This window comes from Callionymus lyra, chromosome 4 (genome assembly GCF_982586985.1).
Source record: "Callionymus lyra chromosome 4, fCalLyr1.hap1.1, whole genome shotgun sequence".
In the NCBI taxonomy this organism is placed as follows: domain Eukaryota; kingdom Metazoa; phylum Chordata; class Actinopteri; order Syngnathiformes; family Callionymidae; genus Callionymus; species Callionymus lyra.
This window is the reverse complement of record NC_141821.1, coordinates 34,124,126-34,143,323: the sequence shown is the minus strand read 5'-3', so window position 1 is coordinate 34,143,323 and position 19,198 is coordinate 34,124,126. Positions and strand designations below refer to the sequence as shown.

The window sequence follows — 19,198 nt, the reverse complement described above, 5'->3', positions numbered from 1 at the left end:
TCGAGCAAACACACAAAAGGGTAAGTATCTTGGCAGAGTTGGACGACAAATCCTATTGAGGCCAATCGGGTTGCTTACAGATTGGAGCGCCACCAGAAGGGAACAGCTGTCGGCCACGAACCCGCCAACATCTTCACTCCAAAGCTGAAGACCATTGACTATTGAGCGCAAAAAGCCCCTTCAGCCGAAAACAGTTGACGTCTGCTGTTTGCTCCTGTTAATGTATGCAGGATCATGCTAATGAGCAGGATCTGTTAACATCTCACTCTCAGGAATGTTTTAGTGACGGAGAAGATATGGATCGTGTCTTTCCTTCATTAACTCCTGCTTTAGCTACTGATACCAAAATACTGAAATCTTACTTGTTTTTATTATTTTATTTGAACCAGTATTCTTGTCTTTTTACCCAATAATATGTTTAATCTTATTAAATTAATTCAATACTGTTTTTTTTATTTTATATAACTGATTGCAACAACAGCAGCCAGTAGCGTTACAAGTTTTCGACTGGCATACAGTAGGTGAAGAAGAATTGCTTGGACTTCCACTGTGGCTCACCACCTGAAAGAGTGGTTAAACCTTTGAAATATTTATAGATCCTGATTGTAATCCAGAACACAGTCATCATTGAATTAGTTCCTTGTCCAAAACCTATAATTTCTTCAAACTTTAATAATTCCTTAATCTTAAATCTCTCAATCTAACATTGGGAACTAAAAGATAATGCTGACTATCAGATAAACTCCTTGGCAAAGCAATAGCAACAACATAACATAAATAATGAATTAAAATGTAATGATGAATAACATAAGAGACATCTTTCTGCAGCTACAGCCATCAATTTAAGATTCCAATTTATTTTCCACGGTACCTCTATTTCATACATTCTTTGTCCAACTTGTCCCCGTCCTTCCTTCCCACAAATCCCAACCATCCAATCTTGCCTCCCTAACCCCCCGTCCAAACTACCAGGCCTCCCCCTTAGAGGCTTCTGTTGGCCCTACGGAAGGAGAAGACCTTTTACCAGCACTGACACTATCAGGGGTTTCTAGGGAGAACAAAGCCTTTTTTACTTTAGATTTTAGGTCATTTTACACCAATTGGCATTGGTTTAAATACACCCTTCTATTGTAGTTGAGGTAACATATATCCATATATGTCACCTCTGGATACAACAAGGATTCACGGTATTCAGAATCTTTTGAATTCTGCTAGTCAAAGCATCAACACAAAAGTGTAGAAAAACAGAACTTTATTTGAATCCCATGTGACCCCTATTTGCCACAATCATTGCACAGTATGAAAAGAAATCACATCATTGGGCATCATGTCACATTACATATTTACACGGTCCTATTATACATGACAATGCTTCTGTGTTTTTTGGTGAGTTGCTGTCATGCTTTGTAAAACAGACATCCGTAGTGTTAAATTGTAATGTCCACTGGCCGTCGTGTGGTTTTTCGCTGAGTAATGGAGGTCCCGTCTAAGAACCTGCTACATTAGTCGAGTTATCCTTAGACAAGGGTAAAGAGTAAAAAAGGTTTATAAAAATAAAAATAAAAAGCTAAAAGTAAATAACAAAATCGAGACTATTCTGGTGAAAAAGACATTTACAACAGTAGTGGATAGGTTTGATGCCAACAGAATGTTTAAGACACTGAGATGACCTTCCTCTGACTTAAGTGTGCAAATGAACAGGGCAGAACAATCACAAACTGAAATGTTGGAAAGTAAACGACCAATTGACTGGTCCGTGGTCGAGAATCTAGCTCTAGATCTCCTTACAGTAATGATGCAAAGAGTACAGGCAGCATTTCTGATAACATTTTTTTGGTCCCTGTGTGCAAATACATGTAGATACATACTTAAATGAAATGGATAAACATCTAAACAGCCAAGGCACCTGGAAAATTTTTTCTCAATAAGAAAAACAAAATGATTGGTATACCAAAAATAGAAATGATCAGGCTTTCGTGGGTTTGTTCTCTAGCGTGCAGAAGAGTCAGTGAACTGCTGGTTAACTTCATTCCTTTTAAGAAACCAACTGTTTAGCTTGCAGCTCCATCTCCGCCGCCCGTTTCAGGGCTACATCCACCAGGAGCTGGAAGCCACTGAAGTCTTGTGTGAGGTCTGGTGGGGTCGGGGGAGGGGTGTTGAAAAGCCCACTGCGGGGGCTCAGGTTTCCCTCCATGCTGCTGCTGCTCAGGACGGTGGTGGCGGCGTGGGGAAGCTGCTGGCCCGGAGTTTCCTCCAGGCACCTGAGCAGCGCCTGGGCTTGCAGCAGCTCGGCCGTTCGCTCGGAGTTCAGGGCCGACACTGAGGGGAAGGAGGCTGTCGGGCTGGACTGCAGGCTGGCAGTAACAGTGGTGTGACAGATGACAGATGGGCGGGTGGGAAGGATAGGCGGGGTGGGAGACATGGAGGTGGGCGAGGAGGGGGACACGGCTTTCCTCAGGACGCCGGCGGCCTCGAAGCCGGAGGGGTGGAGGACACGTTTGTCGTAGCTGTCCTCCGCCGCCGTCTGAGGGCTGCTGTGGTTCGGGGACTGCGAGCTGTCGGAGAAACTGTCCCCGGCTTTGCTGCCTTTTCTGGAGATGGTGAACTGGTTCGGGTCTTTGCCGTCTTTCCTCAGCATCTCTGGCAGGAGTCGTCTCCGGGCGTTTATGAACCAGTTGCACACCTGTGAAAACCAACAAGAGCAGGCTTTAGGAGACTGACCGGAACCAGTTCAACAGCAACGATCATTTAGTCGAGAAGAAAAGCGGCTCACCACATGAACTGCAAACCAACAGTCATTTAACAGATTAACTTTTATGTGACAGCTCACACTGGCTATAGAGGACTTAAGAGAAACTGACAGCTCTTGTGTCCTAAAATAAATCACAAACCACTTTATTTGACAGGCCTTATGATGAAGAAAAAATATTGAATCCCAAAAGCAGCAATCAATCATTTGAATAGTGTATTGTTGTCCGTTTGTTCAATTTACCTAAATATTCTCATGGTTTTGAGTCTCACATGGGCTGGATATTGGCAGTTAAGAGCAGCCTCGGGGCTACAAAACATCCAGGTCTTGTTACGCTTGATAATAAAAGACACCAGTGAAAACACGCTGGCGTACGTCTTTCATCTCAACTGAAATCTGGCCGTGTAGTTCAGCCTTTTAGGGCGAGTTGCACCTTCAGGTACACAGAAGTCACCGTGGAGCATTTGTTGCTCAGCATTCCTAAAACAAAAGTGAAGCGGGAATAACGATGACGGACAATACAGACGGTTGACATTTGGAGCGCAGACAAAAACAACACGAGGGGGCAGCCATTTGGGCTCAAGACCACAGACCATCTGGTCTCAAGCAGTTTTACATTAGGGCTAACTTTTTGGCTAATAAATTCCATTAATCCTTCCGTAAAAACTGTGATCTCTTTGTCGCTTCGATAATGGTTATAACTCTTCTTTCCCTCTGATTCCTCCAGGCTAGTCATGACTGGCTCACTGGCTCCAGCTATGTAAATGACTCTGCATTGTTCCCAGACAGCTGGGGTGGAAAACGGGGCTGGAGGGAGGGAAATTCCTGTCCAAGTGGCTCAGCCAAACCCACACTGAGAGAGTTTACTCATGCTGTCTCAGACTTTTATTGAAACTGCTCTGGATGACCCTGCGTTCACAACCCATGTGTCATGTTACTGACAGGAAGTGATTCACCTGAAGGCTTGTGTGTGAGGGTGTCATGTTGAAGATTATTTACCTGCAGTGTGGAGAGCTGGGTCTGCTTCGACAGCAGAGCCTTCTCCTGCTCTGAGGGGTAAGCGTTGTAGCGGTGCTCGTACAGCCAGTCCCTGAGGATTTGAACCGATTCTTTCGGTAGATTCCCCCGCCGTTTCCGTTTGCCGCTGCTCCCGGTGCTGGACGACAGATCCAGCGGGGCGTCCACGCTGTCCTCGTCTTCCGTTTCGCTCCCAGACAGCATCATCAAACCTGGAGTAGAAAGAGAGAACGCATGAGGACGACACAAAGAGGAAGGCTGTTATGACAGCCGCTCCATTGTCAGGTTCCGGGAAGCAGATGATGTGTCAGACTCTGTCAAGTTCAACCATGTGAGTCGCTCATCGGAAACCAAAGAAGGCGAGAAGAGGGGGCTTGGAATAATGTAGTCTGGCGACGGCCCGGTTGTAAACCCCGTCTGTTGTAACGAATGCTAGCATTTGTTCTGAGCCGACATGAGAAGTACACAAGTCATGATGGAGTTCTGCTTCTGGAAACAAAGCAGGTTTTTGATTTGAAATGCCTCAGATGTTTTCATCAGACGGCTCTGAGCAAGGCAGCACAAATCTGGCAATGACAGGAAGACTTGTCGAGTCAATATTTAAGCTGAGCCAGAGCTGGCAAACTTCAGAGCTCTGGCTCCAGACGACTCAGAGCCTCGGCACCCATGTGCAAGGTGTATCACGCAGGGATAAGAGGATTCCAACCACATCACTCGGCATTTTGTTTAGTGCAGCAACAGCCTGTTTACAAAGATTACAGAGCTGCAGTGTCTCATCATGGTGATAAAATACCAATCTCAGGCTTCGCAGAATGAATTTACAGTTGTTGTTTTTCAAAATAAGTTTGTTTTTTATTATATCCAATTGTATAAATTGGTGTTGACTCTCTCAAAGCTGATGCTGGTAGAGAAGTGGGCCACAAAGAGCCCGAGGGAGTTAAACACACCAGGACGGACTAATTATTATTCTTGTCATCCATTAATATTGAATTAATCTGTTTTAGAAGGACCTCTTGATGGGTCATTTTTCATTAGAAATCGCTTGTGGCATCACTGAGGCTATTTTGGTTTGCAATCAAACTACATTTATTGGCACATTAACTTCAGAACCAATTCTGCTGTGGAATGTAGCCGGATATTTGACTACATCACAGGTGACTATTAGTGGATGCAATTTCCTTCTGATGTGTGCTCGAGGGGAAACATCAGAGGACCTAGAGGACACCCGTAAAAGAATCAGAAGATCATCATCACGACTGTCAGCTGAGTCACTTGTGTAGAGGATTAGGTGGGTGCTTTGTTGCCACCTGGAGCGTGTCTGGTCCTTTTTTTTTTTTTAATTTGGAATCTCAGTTGAAACAAATTCACCGAACAATATTGGTGCATTTGAGTGACCTTTAGTGTAGTGTGTATTAAATTATTATAGTATTTTCATATTTCATCATTTTATTTTAAAACTATAATTAGTTTCCCCCTATTTTTTTTTTTGTTTACCGTTTGGGAAGTCTCTGTTGACAAACATGTTCCTGGGTCACAATCTTCATCATAAATACTATAGGGATCAACAAAAACAATAAAGGTCAACGTATGCAGGGCCTGATCACAAGAAGCAATTACCAAAGTCATTAGAGATAAAACGCTTTGACCTACTTTAGGGCCACCAGCATCTAAAACATGGGCAAAGTGTGGCCCTTTGACTGTACTCACACGGCCCTCAAATGTCAGAGTAGAACTTTTAAAAATGTTTTGACAGCAGCTTAAAAAAAACAAATAGCTGTGTCTTTTTCATGCTTATTTCTGGAGCTTTAATGAATTGGAATTAATTGAGAAAGTAATTAGAAAATGATATATTTTACATGAGTTTCTTTTGTAAAAAAAAAGTTACAGATATGTTATTGGCATAAACGTTTATTTTTTAACGTTTTTGACCTTTACAACAGTCACAGTGATCTAAAGATTTACTCTTTGAGGACGAGTTTAATTGTGGTTAAATGTGTTTTATTTTACATGATCCTCGCTCGTTGTGTGGCTGCAGCAACAGACAGCGTGCTGACGCTCCAGGTGGACACAGCACATGCGCGAAAGTATCAACAAAAACAGACAAGAGCATCTCTGGGACGGACAGGAGTGTGTTCTGGGACAGGAGTGTGTTCTGGGCCACACTGCTGGAGAGTGCGCTCGCCCACAGGATGAGGTAATTACGTCGCTGGAGGGGGAGGGGAGACCTGTTGCAAATCAGCGTCTCCAGACTAAACAAAAGAATCTGGGACTGCGTGCTTCTTTTATGGCGTTTTTTAAAAGTTTCTCCGGGCGAACATCAGCGAGTACAACCACCCCAACACGGCCCAAGTATCGATCTCAAGTACACGTGGTCTGAAAAGCACACACAAGTGCGATACGTTGGTGTTTTTCGTGAGTTTAAACAAGTTGTGCGCGGGGTTCTATTGTGTGAGCACCACGAGGTCCACATGGAAGGAGCAGCAACAATTGGGTCACCCCTCGAACAGAACCCCGACACTCACAAAGACACGGCGCCACGATTGTTTTTTAAACAACACATGTTAACACAACAATGTTTAGATGGATTTTCCGTCGCTTAGTTTCACACTTTGATGACATCACAGAGTCAAACTTTTTAAACTTCGCCACAAAACATTTCTTTCAGTAAGAAAAATCATCCAAAACGACGATTTAAGTCTATTTTAACACGTGATAAACGAACTTAAATGTTGTTAAATGGAGGTGTCAGTCGCTTTCAAACACGGTGAAGTGTTGTGTTTTGGCTGGAAATGTGTGTAAAATGTGTATTTAGTCGCTGGTTCGCCACTGAGAGAAGCTTTGTCGTCGCGCCAGCACATGGCAGAAAAGCCCCCTGTCATGTCTGGAAGGAAACAATAGACTGCGTGCTTCCAGCTCCAGGAAACCGCTCCATTTACGCTGTTTTGAGGAGGAAAATCGCTACACTTACCCTTTTTCGACTTCATATCTGGAATGTGTGGTCTTTTGACTGGCGAGGGAAACAGTCCTCCGTCCTGTCGCAGTGTGTTTTCTTTAGATCCTCGGCGTGTATCCCAATGAGCCCAAAATTCATTCAAAAAAGAGGTAAAGTCCCTGGTTTGAGATCCGATCAGGACGTGTTGGGATATAGTGGTGGATCCTGGTGCGGGTCCTGGTCCTCGGCGAGGCGGGTTACCTGAGATGTGCGCGTCTCTTCGCCTCTCTTTCTCGTGGACTGTGTGTTTGATGGAGAAACTGGGTGACAGCTATCTTTGACAGCTGCGTGACTCGCGCGCACGGATCCTCCCACTGTGGAGCGCGAGCAGGAAAAATCTCTGACATCAGCACGCGCTGTTCCACGAGCACGGGTCGTCTTTTCCCAACATTTACGGGGTAATTTGAAACATTTGTATTGTTTTGGCGCCGTGACAGTTACGTAAAAAAGAAAGTAAAAGTAGAACAACCTCGAGGAGTTCCTGGTCACGCACAAGAAACTCAATGCGTTCACTTGATCAATGCGAGGGTTGTTTACAGGCGCACACTTCTCGGAAATATTATGGATTATGTCGAACCTTCTATCATGTACTTGTCAACACATCCATCATTATTAACATAACAAGTTAGGATCGAAACCGAAGTGGATTCTGATGTCAATGGCGGGCGATCACGTCACAGCTGCAGCAGTTCTGCTGGTTAAATTCAAAAGGAACGTTGAACGAAAGCGATCGATTCCTTCATTTGTATACGAAGCACAACCTTGCGACAGCTGCTGTGGCAGCGTCTCTGCACGCATTTGTTCCTGGAGGACGTCTCTGAGGCAGAACAGCGCCCTCTAGTGTTTGCAGCTGCACTTGTGAAACTCGAGGTTCCTTGACGCACTCTTGTGGTGGAAATAGTGTGATGCGGGTTTTTATTATAAATTGAACCCGTTTTTTTTTTTTACACTCCAAAAACTGACATGTTCCTCGAATATACCGGAAACATATTTGCGTCAGAGAGTTTCCCCATTCATCTTCAAAATATACACAAGAATTAACCCTCTGTCGTCAATATATTTACGTCACATACGAGTGTTACACATGTTGGTCTCCAACAGGGGCACTGTTTGACCATCAGTTATTTACACACTATTGAAATAGCTTTATGTATATTATAATGGATGAAAACATATATTTCTGTAATTGAATCTTCAATATTTCCCAATGGGACAATTACAAAGGAATACAAATCAGACAGTATTAATAAACAGGCCTAAGGGCAACTCCTTTGGTGCCCGTGGGAACCATGTTGGTAAGTAAGTCATTTATATTTATAGAGCGCTTTTCTAGACCAGGCTCGAAAAGTGCTTAAACAATAAATTTAAAAAAGACTCAAAAAATATATACTAAAAACACAGGAGTCCCAAAAAATCAGGGAAAAGCCTAAACGAATAACGAAAGTTGTTCCAGCATTTATGTATGATTATGTATGATTTTAGTGGTGACTTCTGTTCTGTGGGTAATGGTGAACTTTCGAATGTAAATGGCAATCAAGCCTCATGATACGCTGAGGACCCCTAACCTAAGGACAAAGAAGAAAAATGTTGTAAGTATATAGAGTGGGATTCAATTAATATTGAGACTGATTCAATTGTTAATTGAGTGTTATATTATCAAATCGCATAATACATTTTGTTTAAATATTTTGCTTATTAATAAAAGAAATAAATATGAGGTAGTATGATTTTTCTTTTCAATTGTTATTATTTTAAAATTATTTTCCAAACTATTTTAAGAGAAAGTAAATACTCATAAAACCAAAAAGAAAAAACAGAGAAAATGATGTCCTAATACAAAAACATAACTATATAAACAAAAGAAGAACACACATACAATTGTAGTTTAGCTGTCAGAAGCATTTCTGTTTTTCCGTGACCAGATGAAGGCCGCACAAACACATGTGGCTCCCGGGCGTTGATGTTCCCAAATCTTGGTTAGATTCTCATTTCTATTAAACCATTTACATCAATAACAGTGGAATGTATTGTGTTGACAGTGCACTCAATGTCGCCTCTTCTTTTGTTTGTCATCTCCTCCACACATTAAACAGGTTTCGTACACATCTGAATATTTATTTCCCATCAGAAGTCATTACAATCATATCAAATAACATAAAGCGTAGTAAAAAAAAACCATAGTGAAGGAAACAAGATATAGGGGGGCTCACAACTACATTCCTGTTCCTGTACTTCTGAGTCAGAGTGGAAGCCATAGAAGAGGCGTGAGGTCACTTCTATATTTAGTTTTGTTTTGTGACTCAGTTCAAACCAGACAAGCCAGTCAGACAATAATAATGTCCACTTCTGTGAAACTGCTCTCAGACTCTGGACTTGGGATTTTCAGGTTGTGTGGCATAACAAGAACACAGCAGCTGGCTCATTATTTCACAACATAACCAGTGATATTTACACACACAAAAACTAACACAGTCTACGAAACCGATGACAATTGTGTGTGTGGTCCAATTCATGAGATCTGTGTATCCAAATGTAATCCTTTGTGAATTACACAAGACATGTTTAAATAACCCTGTGAATAAAACTCCAACAATTTTGACTAATTATTTCAAGAGGCATTCGTCTAGAAAGTCTACATAGAATTAGCATCTCACATACTAACAGAAATATTATATTTTAATTACAAGATATATTCCCTATATATCATTTTAAAAAAATAATCAAGTTCAGACTTAAGTTTAAGCTTTAAACTGTAAACAAGGTTTGTATGAATTGAAGATTATAATCGAAAGAATTTCAATTCACAATACATAAATATATATAAAGACTTCGGTTGTCTGTGAAGTATTATAAACGTCACTTAGATGTGTTGTGGTTTTATTTTGAAAAGTCGGTAGCGGAAGGGGTTTGGTTGTATTCCTGAGTTGACGGTAAAGACTGTGTAACAGTTGTGTTCTAAAATTAGGGTGGTACCCCAACTGCCGATGACGCCCAGGTCTAAACTGGACCGTCGACACCTCGGGTCGCGTCACTGCTAACCGGACCAGAGCCATGGAAACGTCCTCTGCGACTTGTTGCTGACATGGGGAGTATTTTTAGCGGTTGTTGTCACCTGTCCGGAGCAGCCCGCCCGCGTCGCCCGATATAAAGCAGCGGGTTCAACATGCAGCTGTACAACAGTGTCCTCACGCACTACCCGAGGTCCTCCAGCAAACTCACCATAACTTTATCCAGTCGCTCCGAGCGTGTGAGCGAGACTTCAAGTTCGTGCGAGGAGGGTAAAGAGGCAGCTGTCAGCGCGGGTGAGACGCCCTCTTCTTCTTCTTCTTCCGCAAACATGCCTGCCTTCTCCTGCTACGAGTCCTCATCCATGAGGCCCGTGTACTTCACGTCCACGGCTGAGATCCTCATACGAAGACCCGACGGGGTGGAGACGTCCTACCCGGTCCATATCGTGAGGGGGTCCAAACAGAAACCCCCGGAGGACTCTGACTTACTGGTTGGCTTACTGGATCAGCTGAGAAATGGAGAAGATCGCCATGGAAACCAACTTGTTTTCAGCACAAACCAACCCAAAACAGAAGAACTCGGAGACACTTCAACCAGGAATGGCTCTGAGTCATGTGACCGAGGAGATCCAAAGATAAGGACATGTGACGATGAGGCACCAAAAGAAAAACAGAAGGGATTTGAGCTCAGTGTTTTACAAGAACCTCCCAAGAAGAAGATCTCCTCTGAGAAGGGCGATGACAAGGTGATGAGCTACCTGGCCGAGGTGGAGACCCAGAACCTGTACATGAAGGAGCACCAGAAGTTCAGGTACCACATCATTCCAGACGGCAACTGCTTGTACAGGGCCGTGAGCAAGGCCACGTTCGGGGACCAGATGGGACACAGCGAGCTGAGGGAGCAGACCGTGCACCACATTGCGGACCACCTGGACGAGTTCAACCCCATCATCGAGGGTGACGCCGGAGACTTCCTGATCAACGCCGCGCAGGACGGTTCCTGGGCGGGATACCCGGAGCTCTTGGCCATGACGCGGATGCTCGACGTCAACGTCCACCTGACAACAGGGGGCAGCATGGAGAGCCCCACCGTGTCCACCATGGTCCACTTCCTCGGGGAGGAGGACGCTTCCAGGCGTGCTATCTGGCTCAGCTGGCTCAGCAACGGACACTATGATGTGCTCCTGGACACCAGCCTTCCAAACCCAGAGTACGAGGACTGGTGCAGACACTCGCAGCTGCAGAGGAAGAGAGACGAGGAACTAGCCAAGTCCATGGCGGCGTCTTTGTCCAAAATGTACATAGAAAGCAACGGATCGGTGACAAAGAACCAGATTGTGCCCCAGTGCTGATGTTTATACTCTTTATTTGGTCCAGGATAAGTGCAGTGCACACTCTTATGGAAGGTTGTGTGTTCGTCCTGGGTGGTGGTTTGGGTGATAGATTTGTATTTTCATAAGCTGCTTGTATTTATTTGTACATAACTAACAGGTGAGAATTTGTTGAAAATGTGGTTTTGATTTAAACATTGTTTTTCTCTTTAAGTATTGTGAAGTTACAATGATTTATCCTGGATGACAGCAACACTGACTCCCGTTGAGGAAAAGCAATATAGCAGATTGAGTTGTGGATGTAAGAAAGAGATGCGGATACACTCCGAAAACATGTTTTAATTTAAGGTTTTATTGGATGTTGAATGAATGGATGGGTCATCTGTGATTCCTTTTCTATTTAAGAGTTGCGATTTTTTTAATATGTGGTTCATAGTTTGATTCTAACACCTGCCTTTTGCACATTTTTTCTTATTTTCTATGTTTGTGTAGGTTTTCTATCGTTCAACCTGAACAAACTTCTATTAAACTTTATAGTAACACATGTTTATGTCCATTGTTGTACACACATCATCACTAGCGTCACTTTGAGTCATTAAGGAAAGTTTAGATTCCCCTTCCCACGTGGGTTTGAATGACATGACAGTCGAGATCAACCATGTGTCATCCGGGACGACCCGCCGTCGTGACTCAGCCAACGTTGATTGAATGTGTATTGAGCTCAAATGTTTTTACCCCCAAGCTTTCATTAGGATTATGATCAATACTTGGCCAACTTTACGGAAAAGACAAAACCCACCATCAGATTTTTTCCTGTTAATTGCAGCAATAAATAAAAGTTCAGGCCTTGTTGAGAAATAACACCAGCAACTCCTGTAGGAAATCGAAAACACATTTGTATTGAATAAATGTGTTTATGTGTTGTTGTTTGTATATTGGACCTTTTATATTCCATTTCAGGGGTAGGGTTCCTGAGGGACCTTATGTTACACAGTGGCATTTGTGAGAGGCCATAAAAAAGGAGCAAAAAGTATAAAAACAAGTAATAAAATAAAGCTAAATAAGCTTTATTTGTTTTATTGTATTTTCTACAACTTTTAAATCTCATATAAAACGATTATTTTTGCAAGGGTTTTTATTCTCACATACATCTTTTGGGAGGGAAATAAATACTTGGGGAAAAAAAAGACAAAATCGAAGGACTTAACTAATGAAATACCTTATAGGCATATTCACAGAACATAAAGGCATAATAAAAATAATCACAAAATAAAATAATTATTTTCTTCAAGATATTTGACCTCACAAGGGCAACATAAATACAGTCAAAGAGCCGCATGTGACCCCTGGGAGCCCCTTTGTCTAAGTCTAAACTATTTTGTCATTTATTATTATTATTATTTTTTTCCTGTTTTGTTAAAAAAAAAACGCCCCTATATTCAAAACAGCTGAAAATTGGAGGCCATTTAAACTTTTTAAAAGTAATTCAATACACGTGCCCTATTCAAGCTCGGTCTTAATATCAAGTTCGTGCTGTGACGTCCTCCATTAAACCTTATGACGTATTTTCTAAACTTTACTTTTTTCCTGTTGCGTTATTATTCCTCTAGAGGGCACTGCAGCCTTCCCTAAATCCAAACTTTTGACTGAGCTTAGCTGCAGAGCGACAGTGAAAGTAAACTATAAATTACTTCTATTTTTAATTAATCAATTTGAAGGATTTGTTCCCAACACATTTTATTTTTAAATAATTATTTTAGATATTGGGGTTCTGGTCCAGCTGCAGCTTTTAGATGGTGACAAGAATCAGAACCAGCACGAGGAGTGATGAGGCTGCAGTCCTGTCACGCCCCCCCCACATACGCGTGCACGTGTCACCGCTGCGTGGGTTTGGGATTCTCGTGGACATCCGTGAAGTTACCGGGTACTTACCCACGGCAGACCGGGGAGCAGCAGCCGGACATGTCGGGACACCGGGTCCAGTTCGCGGATCTTCCTCCCAGTGAGCGCAGAGGAAACAATAAACCTCAGAGTAAGATCTTGTTTCCTTCTTCTCATGTCTTCTCATGTCGCTACTTCATCAACAGATCTTTGTTAACTTATTAAAGTACGTGTCGTGTCATACTTTGAATCATTTGGATCTCTGGCAATTCAAGGTTTAGTCTGGTCTTAATAGTATAGTAATTGTTACAGGTTTGTTGGGACAATTAATGGAGATTTTTATTTTGCAAAGAATCGCAAAAAAAACTCTTCATTATTTGGATACCGTTCTCTGTAGTCTATAGACATCCTTTTCAAATCTGCACCTCTGCAGTGGTCCAAGTAGGGAACCCAAGCCCCTCTAGCAACTGGTAGTCAATATTTTCTAGGTGTCAAGGGTTTGGCCCCCAACAGAGTGGCTTCCTGACGCTAAAGCTTTCTCAACTGGCTCCTTTAAAACTGGAGCAGTAGATTTTCTACTGCGAGTCTCTCCCAGATGACAGACCATGTAATGCAGTTACATACAGGGGCCAGAGGAAACATATTTGTTTGTGATTTAAATCACTTCTAGCTCTTTAGCAGCATAGTTAGTGGTAGTCAATTGGAATTATTCAGCATCGGGATATTTGCCTAATCCTGGTGGTCCGATCTTAACCTCTGTTGAGATGAACTTTGATCTGTTGGTCAGCAAAGTCCTTAATGAGCAGCTTTTATATAGTGTGGCTAACAGGACAAGGAATATTTATATGTTACCAAATGAACATCTGAATCCACAAATCATCTAAAGATCTGTCTCTGTGGTGAAAGCTCTTGCTCTTGGCTGCAGTGTGTTGTGCTAGTGAGTTTCTACTTTCACCTGTGAAATCTCGAAGAAGTACGGAATTATCTTGATAAATTAATGTAGGTCAATTATTTGTGAGAATCAAATAATTTAGAACCCTAATATATGATAGGATCACTATACAAGGGAAACGTTATGATATATTGTGATACTGTAAAAAACAACCAGAACATTTTGACCTGCAATTATATATAATGCATATATACTGCCCCCGTTGGATCCGCCAAGAACACGTGTATTCAGTTCTTACGGTACCAAAACAAGCTGGTATCATTGTAACTTTTGCATGCTGTTACCAAAGTATTGATTCTTGTAAAACCCTAGTTGGTAGACATGTGTATTTGTAGTATAGTCCGAGTAATTGACTTTGGCTTCACAGGTTTTATGATCTGGGGATTCTGGACAAGGTCATAACCGCTTTCATTTGTTTTGAAACCAAAATATCTTTAAACATAAGCTTTAAAAGCCACTGTAGTCAACTGTATCCTCTCATCCTCAGTCATCAGAGGGATCTTGTGGGATCTCACTTTTCCTTTAGCTGCATGGGATGTAATTACTGCTGCCATCTAGTGGCAGGAAGTGAACTACAAAACAAAAATAAACCAACACTGGATATTTGAAAGGTAATACAAAACGAATAATTTCATTTTACAAAGACTTTAATGAAATATAAACCATAAAAGAAAAAAGACTGTATATCATTACAGTATCGTGAAGAAACGTATCGAGATATATTGGTGTGTTGATATTCTCTCACACCCCTACTATGTGTCATAGTGCTATAGTTGTTATTTTAGTTTGGTTCTTGTTCTGTAAGTGGTCATTTCATCCTTTAATATCTGCGTGTGTAGATTTTATTAAGTGTACTAATTCTGTCTTCTGTAAAGCCATGAGCATGAGAAGATTCTACCGTCAAGTCATGCACAGTGTCACGGCACTACCTTCCAACCCCCTCCTCAGTATCGAGCCTCGCATGCGAGTCAGCATTTGTACTATGCACACACTTATAGAAAGTGGCAGTTGCCCTTTTGAATCTTCTGTTCTTTTCCCTCCTCCGATGTCTTCCCCTCCACCTCCGACACTCCAGCTCACTGTGTATTGAGCTCCAGCAGAAGCCTGAAGCCAAAGTTAAGAGGAAAAAGCCTTTTGCGACAGTATGGGATCAGGTGGCCTTTTTTTCCCCGGCGCGGCAGCACATGACGGCGTCAGACAGGGAAGCTGAGCTCATCTCCATGGTGACAGGTTGAGTGGCAGGGCTTGTGAGTGAGGATGTGGTGGGAAGATGCAGTAATATCCCAGCAGAGGAAGGGAACGGTTGTAGAAAATGCATCAATGATCGCAGCTTATGCGACATCAGCCTGACCCAGGAGAGGTGACGGGTTGTCTCGTCTGCTTCTTGGGAATCTAACAGTGAGTTGCTTGTTCACCAACACATCTGAGCCTGGATGTATCTTGTAGGTCTTCTCCTCCTGCAGCTTCAAAGTGCTATTAACCAGAATGTCTGTCTTATTGAGCCCAATTAAATTGCTCTCAATAAAATGTCAAATTAAAGGCTTAAAAGAAAAATCAGGACAGTGTTCAATATAACTTCGCTTTCGTTGCAATTTCTTACGTTTCCGTTCAGTATGTCTGAAAGGAAACCATCTATTGTAATGGGACTTTGTAACCTCTGTTTACAATTAAGCTTACATCTTTAATTTCACTCAACTATATGTATGCCAGACTTAGTAATGTTATTCACTACCTCATAGGGTATTTATATTTTTAAAAAGTTTCATTTTTCTTCATTTGGACCATAAAGTTTTAAAATTGTATTTTGCATTAACATGTTCCTCTGTGTTTCTCTTTAACACATCGATTTTTATCAATAAAAATACAACTAAATTCAGATGTAATTATTGTTTGAACTTGTGTAAACATGTTTTATTATGAAGCTCCCGTAGACACCATGAAGCTAGTTGTGTGTTTACATGAATGATTTCCACAGATTTTTTAAATGAAACATTAAAGTCAGGTGTGAATGAATCAACGTGTATTTAGTGAGCTACTTAACTTGAACAAATCTAAGAAAACCTTTTGATCACTGTAAATTTATTCAAGCCGTGAAAACCGTCTTTCAATAAGCTGACTCATGTCCGGGACAGCTGAACACAGTCGAGGTTCCTCTTATATTCCCAGAAGGGTTTCAGTCAACAGTCTGTAAGGATCGTGGAGGAGTCAATGGACTGATGACTTTCGTAGAGATCGAGAAGGGAGTTCAGGGCGAGGCACCGGAATGAACAGAGCAAGAAATCTTCTCTATGAGGTGCTTAGAGCAGGACTTTAGGAAGACGCTTATCAGTCCAGTAATGATTCCTTCTTCCACTTTACTGACTTCAGGTCAGGACATCTTAATTATCTTAGATTAAGACCACAGTTTCCACCATGATTGGATGTGTGCATGAGCTCTTGCCAGAGTAGCAACAATATATATCAATATTGACACAGAAATATTGTTTTTCCACCCTAATTTAATAGTTTTCTTACTATTTAATAGGCTTATTAAGATTAAACTGAACACCATCAATCTACCAGACAAATGAATCATTTGGAATTGTGTAGGAGCTTGGTTAATTAAAGAAGAAGTTAAATCCATATTTGAGGAGTTTATATTATGTTTAGAAATAAATGGGCTAAGATTCCTTAAAAAATCTCGTTGATGAATCTAAAACGGCCTTAATTGGCAGTGAAGTGTCTTAAATCAACATTTTTAGTATTAACAATGTGAACAGGATAAGTAAGATTGTATTTAAGATCTGTTTATTTTTTAAATATTATTTACAGATGTATGCACAATCACAATAGTGGAACTAGCTAAATAGTTACGCAGCAATTGATGTTGGAACTCTTTTCTATTTTGGTCTTAAATATACTTTCATATGGTATTTTATTTGTCTTTTAAAAGTCTTGAATTGAACTTTCCCTAAGCTGTAGGAGCCCTGAGTCTAGAAACGTATTGATAATGTTTTGGTAAAACAAAGATTTTCAAAGTACAGTGTTTATATTAGAATGACATTGAGACATTTATTGGACACTTTATTTAACAATTTTGATTCTTTGAAACACACCTTTGACAGTCTTTTATCTGACGTTTTGGAGTGACAGTCCTGCTGTTGTATGAGATAATGACCTGCAGAAACGGCTGTGCAAGTGTAAATGCTTTTCAGAAATTAATATTGAGTTTAATTTGATGCCGATTTATTCATTTAAAACTTTACTTGTAAGGCCACTAAAGCCATTTATCTAAGAATGGAGTTTGTACTTGAAGTTTGTGTGTCAACTCTAATCCATTCAACTCTTTGGTCTCAGCGTAAGATCATCTGAGGGTAACAGACGTGGGGTTTTCCTGAAATCTCTTGACTGCTGTCATAATCCATCTTCGTGGTTCTATCTGAGCTTGAAAACGAGATAGAATTGCCCTCTGGTCCTCTCACCATGTCAGGTCTTTAAAGAACACTGTGAGAATGTCCTCAGAGTTTAGACTAGTGCGTCTCTTATCAGCCATCTCTTGTCAGGAAGTCCGTGAGCAGATCTAAACACGGCTGCGTTCTCTGAAAAACGGCACATGTTCTGCCGGAATGATAATGACGGAATGTGCTTCGTTAACCACCAGAGGAATGTGAGTTGGTGGGTATCTACTCAAGTCCTGGAAGGCCTTGAGAAAGGACCTTCTTGCAGGATAGTTCTCCAGGAATTATACACATGAGGGTGACATCACGGGTAGACGCTCGGTCATCTAACTGAGGCAAATCAGTTTGTGTCTCGCTATGATCCATGTGGAAAATCCAGACACTTCAGACACTCGGCAGCTGTTTTCATGGAGGATTAAAAGTCCCAGAAGGCCTCTTAAGTTTAAAGTGCATAGATTTGAGGGACGACGTGGCCTTCTGACGCCCAAGGACAACACACTTTTGTTTTGTCAACTCTAAAAGTGTCATTTGAACTCCCACAGTGTTAAATCTAACACTTTAAAAAGTGTTACCCTCTTAACTCAATTCAACACAAATAGGGTGAATGTTTTAACCGCGTCTTTCTTCATGGGGTTTTATCTTTATGGTGTTGTTACACAATTAAATGATTTTTACGCTGCATCATGAAAGCGAAGACCTCCAACAACCGACTCACATTACCCTACTCGGTAGTCCCTTATTTATTGCTTTCGTTACGATCTAATCCATTAAAAGTTATAGGTGAAGTAGTCACAACTAGATGTTTCACTTTCAACATTTAGTTAAACGTGCGAACTCACCCTTGCATATGAGATGCCATCCCTCTTAACAACCCACTCCGTAACGGTCGCAGCCTGGCCAACCAATCACAGCTGTCGACCACTATTTGACCTGGCAATATAGACCTGCGTGTAAATAGAGTATTGTAGCGACCAATCCAACATCACCAAATAGAGCAGTGTGTAGAAAGGCATCATGGGAGTTCACTGTCTTGGTGGCACCATAGATAAGGTGGATGCTGTGTATTTAAGTTTATTGGCTCTTCAAATAACCGGTTTGTAACAGAGTGAACAATGAAAAGAAGTTTTCCATTCCTGACTGCAGCTCGCTACGATAACTTTAAATATACAGAACCATCACCACCAACCACACAAAACTAAAAATCAGCAAAACAGCAAGACGGCAGAATGTAAACCCGTTATGGAGCACTGTGTTTATTTGATCATCAATATACAGTAAATGGATGAATGTTTTTTGTATTTGAAATATGAGCTAGGTCAGCCAACGCTAATGCAAGAGTGATCTAATCTTCAAAAGACAAGTAATACATTAATAAATAGGAAATATATAGAGGAAGTATTAAACGATGCCTTAAAATAGCAGTTTAGAGAACTCAAGATACATTTCTGATAAGAAATGCATTATCTTACTATAAGTTGCAATGGCTGCTAGTTGATCGCAACACATAATATAAATAAATAAATAAACATTTTTATTCTATTCTATTCTAAAGTGATGAAACTCTTAAAGCCTTTGCCATCAACAAAAATGTAATTTTATTGTTCAAAATCAAAACGCAGCACGGGTTTGGTGTCCAAGTATTTCATCTAGCAAATAGTAGATGTGACCTAGTTGTTGAGCATTGTACTGACACCCAAGTGACTGGGGTTAAATTTCCAGATAGACTGGTATCTCATAATGCCATGTTCAAGTGGAGATCAATTCTATCCACCCTAGATCAAGTCTTTGAGCAGGGTAAGCCAAGAAACCTCTTCCTCCTGGTGTCTGAGGA

General features: G+C 41.4%; 3 protein-coding genes across 3 annotated transcripts in view; 2 read left to right on the top strand and 1 right to left on the bottom strand.

The window, feature by feature from the left end:
• Positions 1-1,235: 1,235 nt before the first annotated feature.
• Positions 1,236-7,015, bottom strand: tgif1 (TGFB-induced factor homeobox 1). The gene is made up of 3 exons (XM_087789973.1): positions 6,735-7,015; positions 3,749-3,978; positions 1,236-2,683 (listed from the first exon to the last, which is right to left on the bottom strand). Exons 1-3 carry the CDS (start codon positions 6,748-6,750, stop codon positions 2,036-2,038), a joined length of 894 nt encoding a protein of 297 aa, XP_087646099.1. The 5' UTR covers positions 6,751-7,015; the 3' UTR covers positions 1,236-2,035.
• A 2,636-nt stretch (positions 7,016-9,651) lies between these two features.
• On the top strand, positions 9,652-11,954 carry otud1 (OTU deubiquitinase 1). The gene has a single exon (XM_087789951.1). It carries the CDS (start codon positions 9,922-9,924, stop codon positions 11,116-11,118), a length of 1,197 nt encoding a protein of 398 aa, XP_087646077.1. The 5' UTR covers positions 9,652-9,921; the 3' UTR covers positions 11,119-11,954.
• A 1,041-nt stretch (positions 11,955-12,995) lies between these two features.
• The window catches only part of LOC148082700 (sickle tail protein homolog), a 102,955-nt gene continuing 96,752 nt past the window's right edge, over positions 12,996-19,198 (top strand). Inside the window, exon 1 of the mRNA XM_087789969.1 lies at positions 12,996-13,129. Coding sequence (XP_087646095.1) covers positions 13,060-13,129 — 70 coding nt within the window. The 5' untranslated portion in view covers positions 12,996-13,059. The remainder of the gene's footprint in view (positions 13,130-19,198) is intronic.